Below are 20577 nucleotides of genomic sequence, written 5' to 3'. Positions count from 1 at the left end.
GATTAGTCGTGCCAAAAACCTACCGGCGGCAGGTGCTGGACCTGGCCCACGGACATGTGATGGGAGGTCACCTGGGAGTCCAGAAAACCACCGAAAGGATATTACACTGTTTTGTTTGGCCAGGCATGCATCATGATATTCGTGTATATTGCGAGTCTTGTCCTGACTGCCAAGCCTCTGCACCTAAGCCCCGGTTCTGTAGCCCTTTGGTACCCCTACCTATTGTTGAAGTCCCGTTTGAGAGGATTGGGATGGATTTAGTTGGGCCCCTTCCACGGTCTGCACGTGGACACCAACATATCCTGGTCATCTTGGATTATGCCACTCGTTACCCGGAGGCCATCCCTTTGCGTAACACGGCCACCAAGACGATTGCCAAGGAGCTGGTGCATGTGTTTAGTCGGGTCGGTATACCAAAACAGATACTCACCGACCAGGGGACCCCCTTTATGTCCAGGATAATGAAGGAGCTCTGCCGATTGTTACAAATCGAACCGTTACGCACATCCGTGTATCACCCTCAAACAGACGGGTTGGTTGAACGGTTCAATAAAACTCTGAAGCAGATGCTGAGAAAGGTGATAGACAAGGATGGGAAGAACTGGGACTATTTACTTCCGTATTTGCTTTTTGCCATCAGGGAAGTACCCCAGTCTTCCACGGGATTCTCGCCTTTCGAGTTATTGTACGCCCGACGTCCTCGCGGACTGTTAGACGTTGCAAAAGAAACCTGGGAGGGTCAGGTCACTCCATTTAAAACAGTGATAGATCACGTCACACAAATGCAGGACCGTATTGCGGCTGTTATGCCTATCGTCAAAGAACACATGATACAGGCTCAAGGAGCCCAAAAAAGAATCTATGATAGGGGCGCCAAGATCCGTACGTTTGCACCCGGAGATAGGGTGTTGATCCTGGTCCCCACGGTGGACAGTAAGTTCCTGGCAAAGTGGCAGGGCCCCTTTGAGATCAAGGAAAGTGTTGGTGAAGTAAACTACAAAGTATACCAGGCAGGTAAACGGAAACCTGAACAGATTTATCATGTAAATCTGATAAAGCCCTGGAAGGATCGGTCTGCCTTGTCAGCGGAGCTGGCCCGTCCTGTCTGCTCGCATACCGTACCGGAGGTACGGGTTGCAGAGACTCTCTCGGAGCGGCAAAAGACTGAGGTCAGGCAGTTTCTACTTCACAACCAAGAGTTTTTCTCAGAAAAACCCGGGCAGACTACGCTAATAAAACATGACATCGTAACGGAACCTGGTGTCACAGTTCATGTAAAGCCCTACCGAATCCCGGAAGCGCGCCGTGAAGCCGTTTCCCGAGAAGTGAAGGCAATGTTAGAGTTAGGTGTCATTGAGGAATCGCACAGTGCTTGGTCCAGCCCGATTGTGCTAATTCCTAAACCGGATGGCACCATCCGGTTCTGCAATGACTTCAGGAAACTGAATGCGGTCTCAAAATTTGATGCCTACCCCATGCCCCGGGTCGACGAGTTAATAGATCGGTTAGGAAAAGCCCGGTATATTACGACCCTAGACCTAACAAAGGGGTATTGGCAGATCCCTCTGGTGGAGGCTGCCAGAGAAAAGACGGCATTTGCTACGCCGGAAGGTTTATTTCAGTATGTGAATATGCCGTTTGGACTGCACGGGGCACCGGCGACCTTCCAGAGACTGATGGATCGAGTCTTGAGGCCACATAGGCGGTATGCTTCGGCCTATTTGGATGACATTGTCATTTACAGCTTGGACTGGGAGACTCATCTCCAGAAAGTACAAGCTGTGATTGACAACCTGTGGGAGGCAGGTCTAACCGCGAACCCCAAGAAATGTCACATCGGGCTAGAAGAAGCCCGGTATTTGGGGTATGTAATTGGGAGGGGTGTTGTTAAACCCCAGGTTGATAAGATTCAGGCGGTTCAGGACTGGCCACAACCTGTCAACAAGAAGCAGGTGCAAGCCTTCCTGGGGATCGCTGGTTATTATCGCCGGTTCATACCCAATTTTGCAGCCATCGCTACCCCCCTGACGGATCTTACAAAAGGGAAAGACTCCGTCATGATTAAATGGAGCTTAGCGGCTGAAGAAGCCTTCCATAGCCTAAAACGGGCACTTTGCTCTCAGCCCGTACTGGTGACTCCGGACTTCCGCAGTGAGTTTGTGGTACAAACGGATGCCTCTGATACCGGTATCGGGGCTGTACTCTCACAAGTGAGGGACGGAGTGGAACACCCAGTCCTCTATCTCAGCAGGAAGCTGAATAAACACGAGCAAAGGTATGCAGTCGTAGAAAAAGAGTGCCTCGCCATTAAGTGGGCTCTAGAGGCCCTCAAATATTACCTGGTGGGCCGAAAGTTCAGGCTGATCACTGACCATGCCCCTCTCAAGTGGATGCACTTGAACAAGGAACGGAATAGCCGGGTGACCCGGTGGTTCCTTGCCCTGCAGGCCTACACTTTTACGGTGGAGCACCGCCCAGGGGTACAGATGAGAAATGCAGATGCCCTGTCCCGAGTGCACTGTTTGGCGGGTGTCATTGCTCGACCGGAGTGGTCTGAGCAGAAGGGGGGGATATGTGAGAATCATGTGGGAATAGTGGATGAGGGCAGGTATATCTCGCCCAGATTCCTTTCCTATGTGGCCTAGTCTGGTCAGTATCGCACCTGCTTACTAATGGATAATGGGAGGTGGATATAAAAGGATGCAAGGTGGTTGTGTGAGTGTCTCAGCCTGGGAACACAGAGAGCCTGTCTGTGTGAGAGACACACGTGAGTGGAAGCAGTGCCCACTGCAACTGTGGTTTGGCTGGACGGGAGAAGCCCGCCAGTTGGTAGTTAGCTTGTCCATTGTTTAGTTAGTGCCGGACAGGCAAGGATTTGTTTTATGTTTTATTTCCTTTTGCATTGCTTTCACCGTTAATAAACCTGACCCAGGGTCAGTTATACACGAATCCCAGCTCTGCGCCTGAGTTTCATGCTGAATGCACGTGACCTTTGACCCCAGCAAAGGCGATCCCGGAGTGTTTTATCACAGTAGCTAGAGATTTTGTCCCTTTACTCAATCCCAAGGGAGAAACTCTACAGGGTCTCAGGATGCAAAATAAATCTACCGTAATTGACTAAGGATGCAGAAAATGAATATACACTCACTGGCCACTTTATTAGGTACACCATGCTAGTAAGGGGTTGGACCCCCTTTTGCCTTCAGAACTGCCTCAATTCTTCGTGGCAGAGATTCAACAAGGTGCTGGAAGCATTCCTCAGAGATTTTGGACCATATTGACATGATGGCATCACACAGTTGGCGCAGATTTGTCGGCTGCACATCCCTGATGCGAATCTCCCGTTCCACCACATCCCAAAGATGCTCTATTGGATTGAGATCTGGTGACTGAGGAGGCCATTTGAGTACAGTAAACTCATTGTCATGTTCAAGAAACCAATCTGAGATGATTCGAGCTTTATGACATGGCGCATTATCCTGCTGAAAGTAGCCATCAGATGTTGGGTACATTGTGGTCATAAAGGGATGGACATGGTCAGCAACAATACTCAGGTAGGCTGTGGCGTTGCAACGATGCTCAATTGGTACCAAGGGGCCCAAAGAGTGCCCAGAAAAAATTCCCCACACCATGACACCACCACCACCAGCCTGAACGTTGATACAAGGCAGGATGGATCCATGCTTTCATGTTGTTTACGCCAAATTCTGACCCTACCATCCGAATGTCGCAGCAGAAATCGAGACTCATCAGACCAGGCAACGTTTTTCCAATCTTCTACTGTCCAATTTCGATGAGCTTGTGCAAATTGTAGCCTCAGTTTCCTGTTCTTAGCTGAGAGGAGTGGTACCCAGTGTGGTCTTCTGCTGCTGTAGCCCATCTGCCTCAAAGTTCGACGCACTGTGCGTTCAGAGATGCTCTTCTGCCTACCTTGGTTGTAACGGGTGGCAATTTGAGTCACTGTTGCCTTTCTATCAGCTCGAACCAGTCTGCCCATTCTCCTCTGACCTCTGGCATCAACATGGCATTTCCGGCCACAGAACTGCCGCTCACTGGATTTTTTTTCTTTTTCGGACCATTCTCTGTAAACCCTAGAGATGGTTGTGCGTGAAAATCCCAGTAGATCAGCAGTTTCTGAAATTCTCAGACCAGCCCTTCTGGCACCAACAATCATGCCACGTTCAAAGGCACTCAAATCACCTTTCTTCCCCATACTGATGCTCGGTTTGAACTGCAGGAGATTGTCTTGACCATGTCTACATGCCTAAATGCACTGAGTTGCCGCCATGTGATTGGCTGATTAGAAATTAAGTCTTAACACACAGTTGGACAGGTGTACCTAATAAAGTGGCCAGTGAGTGTATTTCATAGTATAATCCTAATCACATAATATTTACCTCCGGCAGCCCTTCTATGAAGGAATGGATATTGGCAGCTTTGGCCGCTTGTTCTATCTCCTCCATGGGAACTTCGCGAGAGTTGTCCCCATAAGCGATATTTTCAGCAATACTGCGGTCAAACAGCACTGGCTCCTGGGACACGATTCCAATCTGATTTCTTAGCCATTGTAGATTCAAGTCCTTTACTGCACTTTTGTCAAACAGCTAGAAACAGAAAGTCCATATTGTAAAATTTAACATAATTAATAAAATTAATACTAATATATGCATGCCATCTTTTTTTTTTTTTAATTAAAGTTTAATTGGGGTTTCCAAGCTCCAGGTAAATTTCTGCAGTGACTCTGTGCTACAATGCAACAGCAGATTGGTAAATCCTGACAGTGTGCACTGTGCACACTGTCAGGATTCTTCTAATTTGCCAGACTGAGCAGGCTGTCATATGTTTTGTTGCACTGTATAAATGTTTTATTTTTGTGGGTCAGTTGGAAGGTGGGCCGCGGTGCCCTATGGTGCCATTTTATGTATGATGCTGTCACTGAACTAAGGAATGATAATCTTCAGGTGACAGGTACAATAAAAGAGCAGAGGAACGAATATGCTGGGAAAGAGCCTGATGCTGTTTGAGGGCCACATTGCATAGTGACACTGATAAACTTTATTACTAGGTGATGTGAGAGAGAGCCCATATAATCAAAAGGTTTGAGGTAGACTGGACTCTGTGGGGTAGACAGTGGGGTGGAAAATATTTAGGGCCAAAGTAGAATTGCTGCTCTACTGTCAGTGTCAGTGACTGTACAGTAATCCAAAGGGTAAGGTTTCTCCTTCGGAGAGTGACATGTCAAGACTGAGGTGAGGAGACTTTTAAGCCACAATGATCCTCTGTGAAATATGCAAATATGCAAATTGTCTCTTCAGAGAGGATGAGAACTTGAACTCTAGTGCCACTTATTGGAAGTAGCAATCCTAAAAGTCATTATCGACCCTTTAACGAGCCTTGTCACATGACAGGATAAAAGACAAAGGAAAAATCTCAATTTGCAGACACTGTGTTTGAGGGTACTGCTCCTCATCAGTGCAAAGTGTGAGATCTGGTTTGAGAAACCAAACTAGACCTCACACTTTGCACTGATGAGGGGCAGTACCCTGAAACACTGTGTCTGCAAATTGAGATTTTGCTTTTGGCTTTTATCCTAAGTCATATGGCAAGACTTGTTCGAGAGTTGATATTGACTTCTAGGATTGCTACTTCCAATAGGTAGCACTAGAGTTCGAGTCCTCTTCCTCTCTAAAGGGACAATTTAAATGTACAGGGTGCCTGTTGTCCCAAGTATGACTTCTTACAGGAGAGATCCAAAGAGAAAAAAATTGTGTGGACAGTGCCCTTCAGGGCAAGGTCTTGATAAAAAAAAACATGACCCATAAGGTAGGAATGTGATAAAGAGGCAAAACCCTAAAGAGAAAGGTCTCATTCATATGCCTGTGTTGCACATATGTTTCTATCTGCTTTTTTCACAGATAGAACATACGCCCAGGCTCGGACTGGCCCACAGGGTAACAGGGGAATCCCCAGGTGGGCCCCTGTGCAGATATGGGCCCCCAACCCCACTGTATGGATAGTACTTGTCATAATTCACTTGATTTACTGTGTACAGAAAAAAGCAGCATCTCATCATTCATTAACCAAACTACCTAGCTTATAATTATTTAGAGATATAGGACATTTCTGAATGAGAGAAGTGTAATATTTGTATGCAGGTGAAAAGTGGACCCCTCAAACTCAGCGTTACTGGTGGGCCCTTGGCACCCCAGTCCGACACTGCACACACCCATTATAATCTATGGTGCTATTCACATTATGGCGTTTTTTCTTGAACCATATGTCTTTGCTAAAGTCATGAAGGCTTGTCTGTTTTTTCTGGTATCACGGATAAAAAGTACCAATACTATGCGAGATGAGCAGCAGCTGCAATCCCAGGGCAGGGCCAAAGTGGACTGGATACGCAGCAGAGAACACGCATTTTTGACTTATTCTTCTACTCTGTACATTTATGATGAAACTCTGGATTTTTGACTCAATTTCCCTAAATGTATTCACAAAGGTTATTTAACAATTTTAATGACAGTGTCAGATCTTACCACCGCTCCTTGGATTGGATCATAAAACCTCTGGAGCAGCTGGATAGAGGTGCTTTTTCCGCATCCACTGCTGCCCACAAATGCCACTGTTTGTCCTCTGGATACTGCCACAGAGAGCGCTTTCAGCACAGGCACATCCGGACGAGATGGATAGTTGAAGGAAACTTTTGATATTTCCAGATTGCCTTCATATTTTTCCTATTTGCACAGAAAATAAATAAAAATTATAATAATAATAATATAAGGTTTAGTAAACCAGAACCATCTTTTTACACATAATGGCTGTGCTACACTCTGTGTCATTCACTTACCGGTTTCTGTCCTTCCATGCTGTAGCTGTCAATGGACGGCGCAGTGTTGAATAGATGAAACAAATGGGAAGCGGCAGATTTGGCTTTTGCATAATCAGGAGCAAAGGATAATGTTTGTCCTACAGTAATAGCTCCGTACGCCAGGCAGGAAAACACACTGTGAAATATATCATATATTATTTTCATCAGACATTTTATTTTGTTTCTCAAAACATTAGTGTATCCACGTAGTTCAAAGGAATCAAACACGGTAATTCATATTTTTTTTTACTTGTATAAGATATTTTGGTTTATGTTATTTTAGAGTAATAAGGCCGTGTTCACACTGTATTTTCTGCAGTGAGTTCGGAGGGTTCATCTGCATCTGAGTTTTAGGCCATGTTCAGTATTTGGTCAGTATTTCACATCAGTATCTGTAAGCCAAAACCAGGAGTGGGTGATAAATACAGAAGTGGTGACAGGTTCTATTATACTTTTCTTCTGAGCGTTGGCCTCAAGGTTTTGGCTTACAAATACTGATGTAAAATACTGACCAAATACTCAATGTGTGAATGTGGACTTAGGGCTTTTCAGCTGGAACCTCCAAACATGCTGCAGAAACACAGTGTGGACAGAACTTAATAAGAGCTGATATTCACGCCAAGCTCATTTCTGACTATATAGCTGTGTGTACACAGATATACATCACAAAGTGCCCACTACTGCAAATAATAAAAATATTAGAAGTCATGAAGACTGTATAAAAGCACATAGTCACAGGTACATTGAGAAACATTTGATAAATGGGTCCCAAACTGGGCTTGAATACTGTTGCACCTCCCATGTGTTGCACTTGCACGGCTCTAGACGTCTTGAATTTTTTAAAAAGTGAATAAAAAGGGACCAGGGCCTAATAAATACGCTATAAACCTTTCCCTAAATTTATTTATGGCATGAACCTCTGTTACAGATTCTCACTGTCACTTTAAGTAATCTATGAGGTTGATTCTTCAAAGTATTTTACCAGAATTCTGGTGTAACATACTTTGAACAGTCACAATATTTTTGTGCAACATGGTGCTGCATGGTTAAACTCTGTGACTTTCGTTTCTTTTCAAACAGCTCCAACAAAATAGATGCAGTTGGGCAGGAGGAGCCGGAAAAGTTACTCCAGCCGCATAACACAGATGACGATTGCATCGCAATGCTTGGAATGGCAGGTGGCCTGAGCATGACAGGTACATAGAAATACATAATGTTGTCACGTTTGGGTCAGGAGAGCCTCCGGCCAGTCCGAGCATTGCAATGAGATCATCGTCCGTGTTATACAGCCCTCTGACCGTGCCCTTCTGGTGAGGCGCAAACCACTGACTAGATGCGCCAAATTAATTAAGCATCATGCGCTTTTTAATTCATTCAGCTCATGTTATTCCTGCATTACAAAGCGTCAATGAATATGGATCTACAGTTTAGAAAGCATTACTAAATCTGCCCCATTATTCTTTATTCACATTGGAAAATAAAAAAACACAAGAAAAAGCGCTGATACAGGAAGAACTATTTGAAAAGAAAAATGGCAATAGTACTAGTCTAATCGTGGGCACTCACCTTGAGTGCTATCTTTAAAGAACCACACCAGCATATTTTTTAATTCAGCGTTGGAGCAGTGCAGCTAATGAAAGCTCCCTGACCCTAGTATTATACTTATCAGCTGCCCGTTGGAGCGGTGCAGCTAATGAAAGCTCTCTGACCCTAGTATTATACTTATCAACTGCCCGTTGGAGCAGTGCAGCTAATGAAAGCTCTCTGACCCTGGTATTATACTTATCAGCTGCCCGTTGGAGTGGTGCAGCTAATGAAAGCTCTCTGACCCTAGTATTATACTTATCAGCTGCCCGTTGGAGCGGTGCAGCTAATGAAAGCTCTTTGACCCTAGTATTATACTTATCAACTGCCCGTTGGAGCAGTGCAGCTAATGAAAACTCTCTGACCCTAGTATTATACTTATCAACTGCCCGTTGGAGCAGTGCAGCTAATGAAAGCTCTCTGACCCTAGTATTATACTTATCAGCTGCCCGTTGGAGCGGTGCAGCTAATGTGAGCTCCCTAACCCTAGTATTATACTTATCAGCTGCCCGTTGGAGCGGTGCAGCTAATGAAAGCTCACTGACCCTAGTATATACTATTATACTTATCAGCTGCCCGTTGGAGCGGTGCAGCTAATGAAAGCTCTCTGACCCTAGTATTATACTTATCAACTGCCCGTTGGAACAGTGCAGCTAATGAAAGCTCCCTGACCCTAGTATTATACTTATCAGCTGCCCGTTGGAGCGGTGCAGCTAATGAAAGCTCTCTGACCCTAGTATTATACTTATCAACTGCCCGTTGGAGCAGTGCAGCTAATGAAAGCTCTCTGACCCTAGTAATATACTTATCAACTGCCCGTTGGAGCGGTGCAGCTAATGAAAGCTCTCTGACCCTAGTATTATACTTATCAACTGCCCGTTGGAGCAGTGCAGCTAATGAAAGCTCTCTGACCCTAGTATTATACTTATCAGCTGCCCGTTGGAGCGGTGCAGCTAATGAAAGCTCACTGACCCTAGTATTATACTTATCAGCTGCCCGTTGGAGCGGTGCAGCTAATGTGAGCTCCCTAACCCTAGTATTATACTTATCAGCTGCCCGTTGGAGCAGTGCAGCTAATGAAAGCTCACTGACCCTAGTATATACTATTATACTTATCAGCTGCCCGTTGGAGCGGTGCAGCTAATGAAAGCTCTCTGACCCTAGTATTATACTTATCAACTGCCCGTTGGAGCAGTGCAGCTAATGAAAGCTCCCTGACCCTAGTATTATACTTATCAGCTGCCCGTTGGAGCGGTGCAGCTAATGAAAGCTCTCTGACCCTAGTATTATACTTATCAACTGCCCGTTGGAGCAGTGCAGCTAATGAAAGCTCTCTGACCCTAGTAATATACTTATCAACTGCCCGTTGGAGCGGTGCAGCTAATGAAAGCTCTCTGACCCTAGTATTATACTTATCAACTGCCCGTTGGAGCAGTGCAGCTAATGAAAGCTCTCTGACCCTAGTATTATACTTATAAGCTGCCCGTTGGAGCGGTGCAGCTAATGAAAGCTCTCTGACCCTAGTATTATACTTATCAGCTGCCCGTTGGAGCGGTGCAGCTAATGTGAGCTCCCTAACCCTAGTATTATACTTATCAGCTGCCCGTTGGAGCGGTGCAGCTAATGAAAGCTCTCTGACCCTAGTATTATACTTATCAGCTGCCCGTTGGAGCGGTGCAGCTAATGAAAGCTCTCTGACCCTATTATTATACTTATCAACTGCCCGTTGGAGCGGTGCAGCTAATGAAAGCTCTCTGACCCTAGTATTATTCTTATCAGCTGCCCGTTGGAGCGGTGCAGCTAATGAAAGCTCTCTGACCCTAGTATTATACTTATCAGCTGCCCGTTGGAGCGGTGCAGCTAATGTGAGCTCCCTAACCCTAGTATTATACTTATCAGCTGCCCGTTGGAGCGGTGCAGCTAATGAAAGCTCTCTGACCCTAGTATTATACTTATCAGCTGCCCGTTGGAGCGGTGCAGCTAATGAAAGCTCTCTGACCCTAGTATTATACTGATCAGCCACCTGTTGGAGTGGTCCAGCTAATATAAGTTCCCTGACCCTAGTATTATACTTATCAGGTGCTGTCTTCTGCTCCTGGCACAGCTCCGGTTCCATCTTGTGACTGCAACTGCTGACTGACCAGAAGTCAGAGGTAACGGTCACAAGCTCTCAGTGTAAATCAATTAGAGCTTCATTCTGGTCTCACTCTGGCTCATACACTTCCACTCTTCCAACTCTTCTAAATCACCTAGCCATCCAGCAGGTCACAGTTGTGCAGCACGGTGGCTCAGTGGTTAGCACTGTTGCTTTGCAGCACTGGGTTCAAATCACAACAAGGATAACATCTGCAAGGAGTTTGTCTGTTCTCCCTGTTTTGAGTGGGTGTCCTCCGGAGCAAGAGTAAACTAATGCTCGGCTCAGTCTCTGACAGAGTTTAATCCAAGTGACATCAGTATTGTTAGCCCGATTCTCTCGCAGTAGGGAACATACTCCAGTGTGACCCCGGCCTAATAGTTTCTAGTTGCAAATAACTGTCTATATAATATAATAAATAATAAAAGTCTACGTCCAAAACGGTCTGTGATAATAAACTAGAGCAGGAATTTGAGCTCGTCGTCAACTATGGGAATGAAAGAAATCCTGTGGACCGTGGTATTTTCGAAGACTTCTTTTCATTGTAGGCAATTTTAATAGGTGGTCAATATAGATAACTGATGGCACTAAACACATCTGTTCCACATGAAGAAGGCTCGAGTACAATAAAAAGAAGTCTTGGAGTGTATATCACAATCTGTAACATTTCTTTCATTCTATAGTTAACAGTCCGCTCATCCCATGTATCCTTCTCTGTTTTTATTTTATTACTATTATTACTTATAATACACATTTTGGAAAAAGTGCAGCACTAACAGATTGTGCATCGATGCAATGCCAGCCACAATGTGCACCTATGCCGTGCCAGTAACAATATGCCCTAGTCTGTGTGAACTGTTTCCTGCCGCTTAAATAGTTCCTGGCACAGTTTTCATCTCTTAAAGGGAATTTGTCCTCAGGTTTTTGCTACCTCATCTGAAATCAACATAATGTAAGGAAAGAGACCCTGATTCCAGGGATGTATCACTTACTTTACTGTGTGTAGTAGTTGTGATGCAAACAATTTCTTCTGCTGTAGATGGAGGAATGCTCAGAGAGCGGACCCTGCGGAAACCACTGATTGGCAGCTTTCTGTATACTTTATATATTGACAGTAAGCTGCTAATCAGTAGTGGGGGTGGGATTGGACCAGGAGGCACGCTGGCACCTAGTACTCCAGTGATAATCTCCTGCTGATAATGCACTTACACTATTGAAACTATGTTATACAACCTTGTAAGTGACACATCACTGAAATTAGTATCTCAGTCCCTGCATCATACTGCCCTGATATTACTTAGCAACAACCTGCTGATAGAGTCCCTGGCATCTAGAGATCCTCTCCATACAGTGGCAGACACAGTGTGCTCCTCCACAAAGTGCCAGCTGCCATCTTGAAAAATATTCAGAATTGAGAGTCCTCAGTTGTTGACTCTCAATTCTGAATATTTTTCTATCTACTGGCTAACACGGTACAAAGATATATATCTTAGGCTGGTTTCACATTCGCGCTTTTTAAGCGCACGCACGGCCGGGGGTAGCTCCGCCCCCGAGCCGGCTCTCTGCCCGGCGTGCCCGCCCCTTCCTTGTAGCGCCGCCTCCTAGCGCACAGCGGCGCCTGCGATCGGCGCACCCTATCTTTAGCATAGGGTGCGCAGATCGTGCGCAGGCCGTGCGCTAGTTGCGCTTTGACCTGCGCTGCGCACTTTTGACGGTGCGCCGTGCGCGCCAAAATCAAACTTTTCGGATTTTGGCGCGCACGGCGCACCGTCAAAAGTGCGCAGTGCAGGTCAAAGCGCAACTAGTGCACGACCTGCGCACGATCTGCGCACCCTATGCTAAAGATAGGGTGCGCCGATCGCAGGCGCCGCTGTGCGCTAGGAGGCGGCGCTACAAGGAAGGGGCGGGCACGCCGGGCAGAGAGCCGGCTCGGGGGCGGAGCTACCCCCGGCCGTGCGTGCGCTTAAAAAGCGCGAATGTGAAACCAGCCTTAGCTGCCATCTATAGAGCCAAGTCACTTAGAATTTATGAACATCTTCTATATTCTCAATCATATAGCAGTGCAAGACTGGACATAGATTCAGGTGGCTATTTATCTTAATGATCATCCAACATAATCCTAATAACAATAATAATAATACTTACAGAAATACTTCCTCTGAGTTCATCCTTCCAATTTCAATCATATAAGCTCCAAAACGGTAGCTTGCTGCATAGGCGAAGTTAATGAACGACTGGCTAAATGAAAAACAGATGCCGTATATTTGGGCCTTCCGCTGAGAGTTCCTAGAAAAAAATACGTTTATAGGCAAGGCATTATTAAGATCCAACAGGCAGAATCACAGATCACGATATTAAAAACAAATAAATATAATTTGTGTAGCTTGGTAAGTGTGGAGAAGCTGGTCATGTACATCACATCCTATAGCTGAATAAAAGGAAAAAAAAAAATCCAGTCTGGTGCTGGCGCTCCCGAAAAAAGTGAAATGTGAGAGATCAGTTTACTTAAAAAAACTTTAAAAAAAAAAGATTTTTATTCTGAAGTGTAACAGTAAAAACAAACCTATAGCTAAATGTTATATTGGTTGCCTGTCTTTCTTGTCTACTCAAGATGACATTATCCATTTTTCCTTGAATATCTGCTATCAGGAGTAAAGGTGCTATTTAGATGGGCAGACTTTTGCCTAAAATACGCATTAATCAATGGTATATGCTGTATGTCAGTTATTGCTGGATTAAAGACTCTTTATCATAGACCGATGCAAACTGTATGGAACTAAGTGGTCATTAATACAATTATTTTCCCCACATGGTTTACCCCGGAAGAAGAATAGGTGAAACGTGCGTTGGGGTGGTGAGACATAGCAATGGACCTGCACTTGCTCTGATTCCAGGTAAAAATATAATCTGCAACCTTGTATTCTTATGGTAGGAGCACTCCATGTATTATACAGGCATGTATCTGCATAAACGAACTTAGTATAATCAAGGGACCTGTATGTACTTATGCACTTAAGCACCTCAATGATTTTGCAAATGATCAAGTGGACCCATATACTTTAGTCAAAAGGCATTGCGCCAAGTAGGTCCATATACAGTGGTTGGACAAAATAATGGAAACACCTAACGTTTTGGCATCATAATCTTCGAACATGTTATAAACATGCAAACCGTGACATATGGTAATGTTTTGTAATTGATTATTTGTGTTATGTGATATGTGCATGTAAATTAACTGTTTGTTTTGCAGAATTGTAAGAACATTGATGAGAACCTGATACCAATGGCAGACCTCTCGGATTTTCAAGAAGGCCAAATTGTTGGTGCTCGTATGGCAGGCGCTAGTGTAACAGAAAGTGCCCGAATGCTTGGCGTGTCAAGAGGTACTGTCTCCAAAGTAATGACTGCGCTTGAAAGAGAAGGAAAAACGTCTGCAGCAAAGCACAGGTCCGGCCGAAAGTCGAAGTTGACTGAGAGAGACCGTCGGACTCTAAAGCGAATTGTGAGAGAGGATCGCAAGACCACGGCTCCGAAAATCACTGCTGAGCTCAATGAACACCTATAGAACCCAGTTTCCATGAAAACTGTTCGTCGGGAGCTGCACAAATCTGGATTCCACGGAAGAGCTGCAATTAGAAAACCGCTGCTCTCAATGACAAATGTTTCCAAGCGTTTAGAGTGGTGTAGAAACCTCCAGAATTGGTCCCTCGAGCAGTGGAAACATGTGATATTCTCAGATGAATCATCATTTCCCCTTTTTCCGATCTCGGGCCGAGTGTACGTTTGGAGACAGCCGAAAGAAGCATTCCATCCAGACTGCCTTCTCCCAACCGTAAAACATGGCGGAGGTTCTGTGATGATCTGGGTGCTATTTCGTGGAGATCCGCCGGGCCAATAATATCCCTTCATGGAAGAATTAACAGCCGAGATTGTTTAGGCATTTTGGGCGACCAAGTGCATCCTATGGTTCAAGCACTGTTCCCGAAGGGGAACGCCATCTTTCAGGATGATAATGCACCAATTCATACAGTTAGAATCGTTAAAGCATGGCAGTAGGAACATTCTAATGAAGTTGAGCAGCTCATCTGGCCCCCACAATCCCCAGACCTCAACATTATTGAGCATTTATGGTCGATTTTAGAGATTCAAGTTAGACGTTGATTTCCGCCGCCATCGTCGCTCAAAGAACTGGAGGGTGTTTTAACTGAAGAATGGGCTAAAATTCCTTTGGAAACAATTCACACCTTGTATGAATCCATACCTCGGAGAATTGAGGCTGTAATTGCTGCAAAAGGTGGACCTACACCATATTAAACTAACTTTTGTTGATGTTTCCAGGTGTTTCCATTATTTTGTCCAACCCCTGTATATGCGAATAGCTATTTCTTTTGCCCTACATTAAGGTCTCCCTCCATTGTATGAGTTTATGCTGTATATCTTTTATCCTGATATTTTCGATTTTCTAATACAGTTTAATCACTCCTTTATTCCGGATTTTTGTTGATCTGGATTATGTGTTAAACATTTTGATACAGAGTGTGACTGTGTGGTAAAAGGTTACGGACTAATATGTACGATTTACATATTGTTGTTAGCAAATTCACTGTTTAGACAGGGAGATGTGCTGCCAGCAATGATTATGTCATCAGCCAACAAAGGACCAGCATTTGCTTGTATGGCAGCAAAACTGTGAGAAGTTAACACACAGCAATGATTGGGAATGAAGGTTCTTACAAACATTTGGCTGATTGTTGTCTCGTCGACTTAAGTAAGGATGCCTCATGCACAAAAGATTGTGGGCCAATCCCACTAAAAGGGCTTTTGTACATATAACTTGCTCAAGTCCTGAAACACGTAAAAGACATTTAAGGGAAATGGCTTTCTAACCTTTTTGAAAATTGGGCTGAAAGAAGCAATATTAATAAAAGAAAAAATGCCGGTAAGTGTTCCTTGCCCATCCCAATTCCCACCACTTTAATGCTGCCATTTTGATGGTCTTTGCCAGACCCAGAAGTGATGATGTCCCATGAACATAGTCATCTGACTGAAGCCACTGATTGGCTGCAGAGTCAGGAGTCCTGGTGGAGACCCCAGAACAGAAAACTATTGGAGATGCCAATAATGTCTGTAAAGCACTGTGTAATTAATGGAATTATAAAAGTGAGTAAAATAAATAAATTACACATGGAAACTTTGCTGTTGAGTTTTCTGGGCAATTTTCAAAAAGAGGGTGTAAAACTCCATTTCAAAGCGGGTGTCAAGTCACTGCTCTAAAAATCTATCCCAGTACCAGAGATCTACTATACAGATCATCTCTCACAATGGAGGATCTGCAATATACATCGCAGTAACTAGCCAAAAATTTCAATGGCCGTTGTGTAATTTTTCATTTCCAGCAGCACTATTGATTACAGGATTAGGGCATCTCGCTAACAAAAAGAGGTTGTATAAACTAGACAAACCTTTATAAAGCTATCAATTTTTAAGTTCAGGAGGACAACACAACTGTGAGTGTAATAATATAGATAAATGTGAATGACTTCTGACCTGTATGGCTTCTGTAAGCTTTCGCTATACATTTCTTCAAATGTTGTTTCTCTGGTCAGTGACACCACCGTTCGGATATTATCCACTGCTTCAGTTGCAATCTATTAATTTTAATAAGAACAGAAAAATATTTATATATTTCCAAATATTCACATTTATGAAATTAGAATCTGCCTTAAATGTACCAAATTGATAAGTATGCTATGTAAAATTTTCATCCATGATTTAGCATGTCAGGCAAATAATTATATGCCATCACTTTTGATGGGTGGTGGTCCGAACTGCTGAAACACCCAAGTTTCAAGAATAAAGGGATTGCAGTTTTGAATTAGCCCAGCGATCCCTTCAAGCAGCTCCTCGAACATTTGACTGCACAATGAACCACAGTATAATCCACTAATTCATCACTTGTGCACAGTGCGTGCCTTGGGAGCAATGTATGAAGATTCTACAACACTAAACCACCATTTCCAAGTGGTGCTAAAGAAATAGCCATAAATAATTTTTAGATATCAGATTTTTGCATGTATACATGAGCATTTCTATTTTGTACATTTAGCAGTCAATAAAATGATGAGCACTTACCTTTCCAGCATATTGAAGCTGTTTTTTATCTCGATTTGCAAAGCCAACAAGTGCTCTGGTCTCAAGAAAGCCAGTGGTCACGAGAATTGGAACCAGGAGTAAGATAAGCAATGTCATTTCCCATCCATATACAAAAGAAACTATGATGCCCACTCCCATTGTTGAAAAGTTTTCAGCGATCAGTCCAAGTCTTGAGCCAGTTGCCTGATTGATTTGACAAATAAATATACTGCATTAAACTGTATTCCTATATAGGATCTATGTAGGCCTAAATAGGGTGTCCAACAATAATTCTAAATTGAGAGTCCTCAGTGGTTGATACCTTTTAATGGCTAACTGAAAAGATGGTAACACATTGCAAGCTTTCAAGACTACTCAGGTCTCTTCATCTGGCTCTTCATTAGTCTAGCCTGATGAAGAGACCTGAGTAGTCTCGAAAGCTTGCAATGTATTACCATCTTTTCAGTTAGCCATTAAAAGGTATCAACCACTGAGGACTCTCAATTCTGAATATTTTTCTATCTACTGGCTAACACGGTACAAAGATATACATCTTTCCTGCAACAATAATTCTATTCTTCATGTGATAGCTGAGTCTGGAGTCACTATTCAAAGTGTCTCATTCAATGAAGAGCAACTACTGAACTGTAGAGATGGGCGAACCCGAACAGCAAAGTTCAGCGTCCGTACCAAACACCTACTGTTAAGGCAAAAACACTGAACACGGACTTCACCAGGAAGTCCGTGTTACTGTTCGGGTTCGCCCCCTGAACACTGGGTGTTTGTTGTTGCGCTGTCACATGCATGACAGCGCGACAAACACCGCTTCTGTTCGGAGGTAAAATCATCACCGCATATCAGACAGCCATGTTTCCCATGCTGTCAAATGACAGTGTGAGCTCACACCTGTGATTGGAGGTATAAAGTTTACCTCCAGTCATTGGTGTCGGCTGAAGGGACTACTGCTCCTAATAGCTAACACCTGCTGCCACTAATAACAGTGAGAGCAGAAGCCGCTGGGAGTATTCATCAGCCAGTAAATAAATAATAAAAAAACAGCGTGGGTTCCCCTGTATTTTTGATAACCAGACAGGCAAAACTCACAGCTGGGTACTGCAACCCTCAGCTGTCAGCTTCAGCAAGGCTGGTTATCAAGAATAGAGGGGTACCCAACACCATATTTCTTAATTATTTAATTTAAAAAATGGCATGTAGTCCCCCAATTTTTGACAACCAGCCAAGCTAAAGCAGACAGCTGGGGGCTGATATTCTCAAGATGGTAAGGGAGCATGGATTTTGGCACCCCAGCCTAAAAGTAGCAGCCTGCAACCACCCAGAAATGGCGCATCTATTAGATTCCCACTTGTCCTGTAGCAGTGGCAAGTGGGGTTCATATTTGTGGGTTGATATCACCTTTGTATTGTCAGGTGACATCAAGCCCACGGATTAGTAATGGAGAGGCATCTATAAGACACCTATCCATTACAGGTCCCAGTGCTTGACAGGATCAAAAGAAGCACCCTATAAGTTTAGCAGTTTTAACACTTCATGTTTTATTTAAAGGTGTAGTGACATCTCCAAGATCCTATCCCAATATGTGGTCGGTGTGATAATAATGATATTATTAGAAATAATATAATATAATTATAATGTAGCATAGTTTTTATGATATGCTATGTCCCTTTCCTCATGTGCAGGACATTGCTGGACCTTAGGTATCCATGGTTATGACCACTAGCAACTAGCTATTTGACCTTCGCTATATCAGTGTTGTAACCATGGATACCTAAGGTCCTGCAATGCCCTGCACATGAGGAAAGAGACATAGCGAATCAGAAAAACTATTTTAAATATCTAATTGGAGGTATTTGCTAATATTAATATTACTACACTTACTACATATTGAGATATGATCTTGGAGATGGGAATATCCCTTTAAGTTTAATTGTTGGGTTGTGGGGTCATTTCATACCAATTCCACAACCCAATAACAAAATTTTAGAAAAATCAATGTTCTGAATCAAATTGATGAAATAGTATGTGTACTTACAGCCTGTATCTGTGAAGCATCTGTGGCCAGTCGAGTTGTTAAAGCTCCAGTATTGTTTTTCTTGTCATCAAACCATGACATTTCCTTAAGACAAATAGTAAGAATATCCAATATAACCACAGATCAACAGATTAGATTCACCTCATTGGATAACATTCATTGTCAAACTAACCTGGCGCAGCATAGATTTAAATGCCATTTGTCTCAGCCGCATGGTGAGGACCTCCCCTGATCTTCCAAACATGAAGCCCTATCAAAAAACACAGAGCATGATCTGTAAAATATACTATACACTGAAAATAATGAATAAAACAGTACAATGTCTTGAAATAGGAACTATCTGAAAACATTACACTACCAAATTTTGGCCTATGCTAAAGTCCTAAAAATTCAGTATATTTTTTGCAACAAGAAAGACATAGATTTGTAATAGTTGTCAACCACACACGCTAATAGTTAAACTTTAATTTTTAGCCACTTTTCCAAAATGGACAATTGCAGATTAAAAGGTATAAAAATTGTGCAATTTGCGATTTATTTGCCTCAGTTTATCCAAAAACTTGCATTTATCGATTTGATACTAAGGTACATGTATTCATTTTGATGAAGTTGCTTATGTTCTTAGGTTTAATCAAGACATTAACCCCTTAGTGACGCAGCCAATTTGCAGCTTAATGAACAGGCCAATTTTTACAATTCTGACCACTGTCATTTTATGAGGTTATAACTCTGGAACGCTTTAATGGATCCCGCTGATTCTGAGAATGTTTTTTCGTGACATATTTTACTTCATGTTAGTGGCAAAATTTCTTCGATATGACTTTCGTTTATTTATAGAAAAAACAGAAATATGGTGAAAATTTTTCAAACTTTGCAATTTTCAAACTTTTAATTTTTATGCCCTTAAATCAGAGAGATATTGTATGTCACAAAAATACTTAATAAATAACATTTCCCACATGTCTGCTTTACATTTGCACAATTTTGGAACCAAAACTTTTTTTGTTAGGAAGTTATAAGGGTTAAAAGTTGACCAGCGATTTCTCATTTTTACAACCAAATTTACAAAACCATTTTTTTAGGGACCACATCACATTTGAAGTCATTATGACAGAAAATACCCAAAAGTGAGACCATTATAAAAACTGCACCCCTCAAGGTGCTCAAAACCACATTCAAGAAGTTTGTTAATCCTTTACGTGCATCACAGGAACTGAAGCAATGTGGAAGGAAAAAATTAACATTTAACTTTTTTTACAAATTGTTTTCTTCAGAACCAATTTTTTGTATTTTCACAATTGCAAAAAGAGAAAATGAACCCCAAAATTTGTTGTGAAATTTCTCCTGAATACACGCCGATACCCCATATGTGGAAGTAATTCACTGTTTGGCGCACAGCAGGGCTTGGAATGGAAGGAGCGCTGTTTGACTTTTTCAATGCAGAATTTGGCTGGAATTGAGATTGGATGCCATGTTGTGTTTGGAGAGCCCCTGATGTGCCTAAACAGTAGAAACCCCCAACAAGTGACCCCATTTTGGAAACTAGACCCCTTAAGTAACTTATGTAGATGTGTGGTGAGCACTTTGAACCTCCAATTGCTTCACAGAAGTTTATAACGTAGAGCTGTGAAAATAAAAAATCATTTTTTTCCACAAAAATTCTTTTCGCCCCCAAATTTTAATTTTTACAAGGGTAACAGGTGAAATTAGATGCTCAAAGTTGTTGCGCAATTTGTCCTGAGTACAATCATACCCCATATGTGGGGGTAAACCAATGTTTGGGTGCACGGCAGAGCTCAGAAGGGAAGG

General features: G+C 43.0%; 1 protein-coding gene across 2 annotated transcripts in view; it reads right to left on the bottom strand.

Moving 5' to 3' along the window:
- LOC141095458 (ATP-binding cassette sub-family B member 5-like) overlaps positions 1–20577 on the bottom strand; it is a 105589-nt gene that overhangs the window by 8264 nt on the left and 76748 nt on the right. For both annotated transcript variants that reach the window (XM_073581463.1, XM_073581464.1), the window contains exons 19-26: positions 18941–19018; positions 18769–18852; positions 16719–16922; positions 16134–16234; positions 12732–12872; positions 6848–7004; positions 6537–6734; positions 4398–4604 (exon numbers count right to left, since the gene is read on the bottom strand). In XM_073581463.1, coding sequence (XP_073437564.1) covers positions 4398–4604; positions 6537–6734; positions 6848–7004; positions 12732–12872; positions 16134–16234; positions 16719–16922; positions 18769–18852; positions 18941–19018 — 1170 coding nt within the window. The remainder of the gene's footprint in view (positions 1–4397; positions 4605–6536; positions 6735–6847; positions 7005–12731; positions 12873–16133; positions 16235–16718; positions 16923–18768; positions 18853–18940; positions 19019–20577) is intronic.

Source organism: Dendrobates tinctorius, unplaced genomic scaffold (genome assembly GCF_039654945.1).
Source record: "Dendrobates tinctorius isolate UK_male_01 unplaced genomic scaffold, ASM3965494v1 ptg000070l, whole genome shotgun sequence".
Classification (NCBI taxonomy): Eukaryota; Metazoa; Chordata; class Amphibia; order Anura; family Dendrobatidae; genus Dendrobates; species Dendrobates tinctorius.
Note: the sequence above shows the minus strand (reverse complement) of the source record. Positions and strands in the feature narration are given on the sequence as shown.